Below are 6,412 nucleotides of genomic sequence, written 5' to 3' on the forward strand. Positions count from 1 at the left end.
GATCTGTGGTCATCATTACCTTGTCAGTGATGTCTGTATCATGTCTCAGATTCACAGGAACTGACACCACACCTAAGCACACACCTGTCCTGTCCACGGACACACCTGGTTATGTCATAAGCTTTTCTCCATCCCGGCCCACACCAATCTATTTATCAATCCCAATCCCTCTTCTCCTCCCTTCATCCCCCCAGTATGCTGCTGTTCTAACTAATAATAACTACTAGGATCACTGTGGGACTGGCCCAAACCAGCCAACGAATCCCACTACCCCTCACAACCAGACACAGCTTATCTTGCTAACACACACACACACAGTCTTGTTTAACTATCCTTGTGGGGACCAAACAATTGATTCCCATTCAAAAATCTATTTTCCCTAACCTTAACCCCCTAGACCTAATCCCTAATTCTAACTGTAAACCCTAAACCTAAAGTAGAATTTTCCTTGTGGGGTCCAGCAAAATGACCCTAGTTGGGATATTAAAACCAAAAAAACATTCACAGAGCGTAATGCTCTGGCTTACTGCTTCTGAAACATCAAACAATTCCAAAAAGAAAAGTGTGCGCATAGTATAGAGTTAAGTCAAATAGGCAACTGAAACATTTAGGCATATTTACTCATCGGGAATTTATGAGCACCAAGATCTCGCATGCGCCGTAGTAGCCTACTCGCCGCTTTAAACCAAGGCTGGACAGATGTTAAGCAGCCTGGTTGAGGGGTGAAACTCCGGGAAAACATTTTAAAGAGGGAGCTGAAGAGTCAACGCTGACCATATTAATGTAGGGACAAAAGTAAATAACGGGCATCATGTTGAGAAAATAGTTCCAGATATGTCAGCAGCAGGAGCGACGCGGAAATGTCCACAACCGAGCAACAGCCAAATCGAGGCAAGTAACCATTATCGGAACGTTCTCAAAAATCAGAGCGCAGCACATGAAAAGCAAGTGTTACTTGTTAATTTTAGTTTGTATTTGGTCAATAGTGTTAACTTACATTTTAAAGCATTATTCAGACATCCCCAATGTCAAAAAAGTTTTAGTGTCAGATAACCATAAATTAAAAGATTACGGTTACATTGCATCCGGAATCGGACAACGCAACTCCGCTCTTGAGAAAAGTTGTCGAGGGTCTGCTACAATGTTGCACAAGTTCAACCCTTCGATTAAAGTTTTTGACTGGTGTTAATGTCATCATTTATATAATATTATGTAAAAATCTACAATTTCTGAACTTGTTGTAATCTTTACTAAAGGTCTCGTTTTTTGCATTCATGGTCCTTGTTTAAGTGACGGAATGATTGAATGTTATGTTCAAGGAAAGCCCCAAATCAGACGAAATTACTTTATGTGAAATCTAATAGAAGCTACATCTGGGACTTGGTCAATTGAGAGTTACCACTGGGACCATATATTATCAATTTAGTTCAGAATTGGACGCCATTTATATGTCTGTCTTGACAGTGCTTTGTTTTATTATTTACATAGGCTATTGTGGAATATTTAGTTCGAGTTTAAATGTGACGGCTACAGTGAACGGGCTTGTGTACAGGTTAATCTAGCGTGGAGTTTAGAAGGGGGCGCGAGAGACTCACATACTGCATCTCATTAACTCCTGGGGTTCTTATCACCTCTGTTATTTCCTGTTGTTTACAAAGTCAACTCTCAACAATCCCTCTCACTCCACCCCACCCTTTTCCCCCTGTCTTTTTTCTCTTCCTCTGATTTAACCCCTTTCTCTTCCCCCTTACCTCTCTCCTGTCCTCACCCTCCCTCTCTCTCCTGTCCTCACCCTCCCTCTCTCTCCTGTCCCCTTTCTCTCTCTCTCTCCTGTCCTCATCTTCTCTCTCTCTCCTCTCCTGTCCTCACCCTCTCTCCTGTCCTCGCCCTCCCTCTCTCTCCTGTCCTCTCTCCTGTCCTCATCTTCTCTCTCTGTCCTGTCCTCGTCCCCTCTCTCTCCTGTCCCCTTTCTCTCTCTCTCTCTCTCTCTCTCTCCTGTCCTCGTCCTCTTTCTCTCCCGTCCTCTTTCCTGTTCTCGTCCTCTTTCTCTCTCTCCTGTCCTCCTCTCTCTCTCTCTCTCTCTCTCTCTCTCTCTCTCGTCCTCATCCTCTCTCTCCTGTGTTCGTCCTCCCTCTTTCTCCTATCCTCGTCCTCTCTTCTGTCCTCTTTCTCTTGTCCTCGTCTTCTCTGCTGTCCTCATCCTCCCTCTTTCTCCTGTCCTCATCCTCCCTCCCTCTTTCTCCTGTCCTCGTCCTCTCTTCTGTCCTCATCCTCTCTCCTGTCCTCATCCTCCCTCTTTCTCCTGTCCTCACCCTCTCTCTCTCTCTTGTCCTCGTCCTCTCTCCCTCTTTCTCCTGTCCTCGTCCTCTCTCCCTCTTTCTCCTGTCCTCATTCTCTCTCCCTCTTTCTCCTGTGCTCGTCCTCCCCTCCCTCCCTCTTTCTCCTGTCCGCGTCCTCCCTCTCTCTCCTGTCCGCGTCCTCTCTCTCCTGTCCTCGTCCTCCCTCTTTCTCCTGTCCTTGTCCTCCCTCTTTCTCCTGTCCTCGTCCTCCCTCTTTGTCCTGTCCTCGTCCTCCCTCTTTGTCCTGTCCTCATCCTCCCTCTTTGTCCTGTCCTCATCCTCCCTCTTTGTCCTGTCCTCATCCTCCCTCTTTTCCTGTCCGCATCCTCTCTCTCTCTCTCTCTCTCTCTCTCTCTCTCTCTCTCTCTCTCTCTCTCTCTCTCTCTCGCTCTCTCTCTCTCCTGTACTTGTCCTCTGTCTATCCAGTCTGTGGTAGAGGATGACAGCAGAGGGGTCCACCGGAGCGGTCAACGCCGTCTGCACCCAAGACTCCTCCCACTCACCTAAAACAACCTGCCCACAAACCACATGGCCCTGCCCACAGAAGGATGAGCTCGAAGTCAGACTCCGCCTCCGCTCCCCTCCTGGGGCGTGGCTACTAGCGGGCGTTGTCGTGGTGATGGTGGGAATGTTTGTGGCCGTGGCCGGGTACGCTAGCTCCACCCCTAACCCTGTGGGTGGGCGAGGCAGCTCCCACAGCGAGCGAATGAAACTGCTCGGCCCTGTCGTGATGGGCATCGGCCTGTTCATCTTCATCTGTGCTGGAACCCTGCTGTATGAGAACCGGGACCGCGAGAACCGAGAGCGTGAGAACCTTGAGAACCCTGAGGAGCAGGGGAAACACAAACAGAAGAAAACAAGGGAATGGCGCCGGGAGAACCGTGATTATGAGGATGTGGAACAGGGGAACCAGAGAGAGCCCTCAGACAGACACTCCCCTCTCCCTGAGGAGTGCCCGCCCCCCCTGCCTCCCAGAGTGCCTAAACAGGAGGGGTCAGAGTTGAACATTCTCTCTGTGGGGGTGCTGAGCTCACTGCTACCAGGGGAGGGACAGGGGCGTGAAGAGAGAGTCAGAGAGGTGGGGGGTAAAGGGGGGTCAACCCTGCTGACCAGAGTCCTATACCACCAGGACTCCCCCTCCTCCTGTCCCTCCCCAGCCCCCTCCTCTGTGTACTCTGACTCCTGTAATTCCAGTGAGATCAACTATAACATTCAGACAGGCTCCCCTATCCACTCTATTCTCCAACTCTGAGATACTACTGTACTCACATCTGTACACGCTTTTCTAAATAAATGCACCACATATTTCTCCATCTCTCTCTGTGGTTTCTATAGGCTGTAGATGCAGTGGAGTGTGTTGGGCATCTCTCTCTACCCCTCTAGGACGGGCAGGGCCAGGGGGAGACAGGGCTAGGTGACGTCAGCTTGTTGTTGTGTAGTAAAGTCTCTCTCAGGGTTGTTTGACTGTATTTGGGCTTAGGAGAGGATTCCACTGCAGACAGTGACTGTGGTGCCATCCTGAATGATGCACGTACACACACTAAATACGGCCAGACATTCCACTATGGAACAGGCTGCTTTGGAGAACTTTGATTCATGATGTCGTTTTAACTGTAACTCAAAGTTTTATCTAATATTAGTGACTCTGTTTTTCATGGCTGTTCTCCTATAGGGTTTCTGTTTACACACACCCAAACTTGGCTCGAGATGGACGGAAATCATAGCAATGAAAACAAAGTGAATGCCTTCTCATAGTTGGCTGTTGGCTGTCTACATGCTTACTCTTTACTTGAGTTAGATGTTACTACCCACTGGCCAATAACTGGTAGAATCCACGTTGTTCCACTTCATTTCAACAAAGCATTTGCAAAAAGTCATCAACGTAAGGCAATTGCGTCATTTTCCCACCCAACTTTTAACCTAAATCCAATATCATTGTGAATTTGTTTTGTTGATTTCATGTTGAATTCACATTAGCTGACAACTCAACCAAATGTGCCCAGTCTGTTTGCAGTGCATATATGAAGTATATCTTTGCAGCGTGTATGCAGCAATCCTTTGGTCTTTAAGGTACACAAAACCATTAGGATGTTCGACTGGGTTTAATTGAATAGAGCCCACAGATGCAGATGCAGTAAAGGGGGGGAGGAGGAGGGAGAGATGAAGGGGGGAGAGGGAGGGGTGAATTTAATTGTCCTGAGTGTTCTCCTCCAGCCTCCGATTACACTGTGGAAACGACCAATGGTTTTTTATTGGTATTTCAGGACTGCAGAGTATTTCCTCTGTTGTTCAGACACATGCTGGGATAATGCCATTGAGATTAGTGAGGAACGCCAAGACTGCCTTGCCCTGCACGGCCAGACACATCTACACGACACAGGCACAACACACACACAACCGCATGCATGCTTTCACACATGCTAAACCACTCACACCTCATACTGCTTTTGAACCCATTAACCCCGGTTCACCACCAGTGACACTACCAGGGATAGACCAGTACTTGGTTTCTCGCTTCTGACTATGCTAATACTGGGAAGTGTGTGTTTTTTGTGAATTTAATGCAGCAGCTGAATTATGTGGTCAGTCAGTGTTTGATTGCTGGACTGTAATCCTGAACATCAGATTAAATTCACATGTAATCCCTGCCTGACCCTAACACTTACTCTCACAATGCTCCACCTATGGCCTCCCATAACACGCACACGCGCACACCCTCTCTGTCCCACACGGAGATAACCTGTGCATTGTATTTCTGCTCTTGCTGTTGCCTAGATTTGTTTAACTGTCGCTGTGTTACGCAATCCCACAAACAGGACAGTCGTTTTAGTCTCCCTCTAATGTCAGTCATACATTTTATTAGAGTTTATGCAGGATCAGTACCCCCCCCGGTGGGACTGGGAGCACTGTCTCTAAGCTGCTTAAATCCTCGCTGAGTCAGACACGTGTGCTTTACCGAGGAGGGAGACCCTACTGGGGTTACAGGACCAGAGACAGAGGGCTGAATCCTAACATGCAAATCACAACTTTGTGCAAACATCCCATTGATCAGTAGATAGTCAGGATCTCAAGTTAGTGTTTCAACTTGGCACTGCAATAACACCTGGGACACCTGTGACCCACAGCAACAACATCTGGGACACCTGGGACCCACAGCAACAACACCTGGGACCCACAACAACAACACCTGGGACTCATAGCAACAACACCTGGGACATCTGGGACCCACAGCAACAACACCTGGGACCCATTGCAACAACACCTGGGACCCACAGCAACAACACCTGTGACAAAAAGCAACGACACCTGGGACCCACAGCAACGACACCTGGGACCCACAGCAACAACACCTGGAACCCACAGCAACAACACCTGTAACAAAAAGCAACAACATCTGTGACCCACAGCAACAACACATGGGACACCTGGGACCCACAGCAACAACACCTTCACATAAAGTAGGATTTTAATAGCGCACCCTTTCATGTGGTACATCATTCAGTCAAGTACAGATGACTAATGGACATCTAACCCTCATTGTTGATTTAGGACATCTCATTATTCCCTTTGAGGTGTTTAAACATGTTAATGAAATAATGAAGTGTAACAGACTTTTTCCAGCGGCCCTGCGAGATAACCTAATCCTCTCCACCTGTTCTTTCCTTTGTAACTTTAATATTTTTTTGCTTTTCGCAGTGTATTTTTGTAATTACACAGCTCATCTGTAAAAGAAACTTTGGTCTCAGCATGACTCCCGGTCAAAATAAGGGTTAAATCAAATAAATATTTAGATCCCACATAAGGAGCATTTCTAAGAATCCAACAGCTGTCTCTCAAAAAACATTCTCTCTGATGATGCTACGGTGTTAGTTTAATATGGGGGAAGTGCAGATATTTTCATGAGCTAGTGAATAGTGACTAGTCAAAGTAGCCCAGACTAGTTACAGACAGATCTTAGTCTGAGCCGATTGGTTAACTAAATGTCTTAGCTTTACAATAGTACTTAAGTAAAAAATACTTTAAAGTACTAATGAAGTCGTTTTTGGGGGTATCTGTACTTTACTTTACTATTT

At 47.0% G+C, this 6,412-nt stretch overlaps 1 protein-coding gene across 1 annotated transcript; it reads left to right on the plus strand.

Annotated features, from left to right (window-relative positions):
• Positions 1-636: 636 nt before the first annotated feature.
• LOC109905630 (uncharacterized) lies at positions 637-3,652 on the plus strand. Its single transcript, XM_020503122.2, has 2 exons — positions 637-891; positions 2,766-3,652. The coding sequence occupies exon 2, from the start codon at positions 2,779-2,781 to the stop codon at positions 3,589-3,591; it is 813 nt and encodes a 270-aa protein (XP_020358711.2). The 5' UTR covers positions 637-891; positions 2,766-2,778; the 3' UTR covers positions 3,592-3,652.
• The last annotated feature ends 2,760 nt before the right edge of the window (positions 3,653-6,412 follow it).

The sequence above is a fragment of the Oncorhynchus kisutch genome, linkage group LG2, assembly GCF_002021735.2.
Source record: "Oncorhynchus kisutch isolate 150728-3 linkage group LG2, Okis_V2, whole genome shotgun sequence".
In the NCBI taxonomy this organism is placed as follows: Eukaryota; Metazoa; Chordata; class Actinopteri; order Salmoniformes; family Salmonidae; genus Oncorhynchus; species Oncorhynchus kisutch.

What these genes read in the sequence shown, in the direction of transcription:
- LOC109905630 (XM_020503122.2), top strand. Translation starts at nt 2,779, where the DNA reads ATGACAGCAGAGGGGTCCACCGGAGCGGTCAACGCCGTCTGCACCCAA.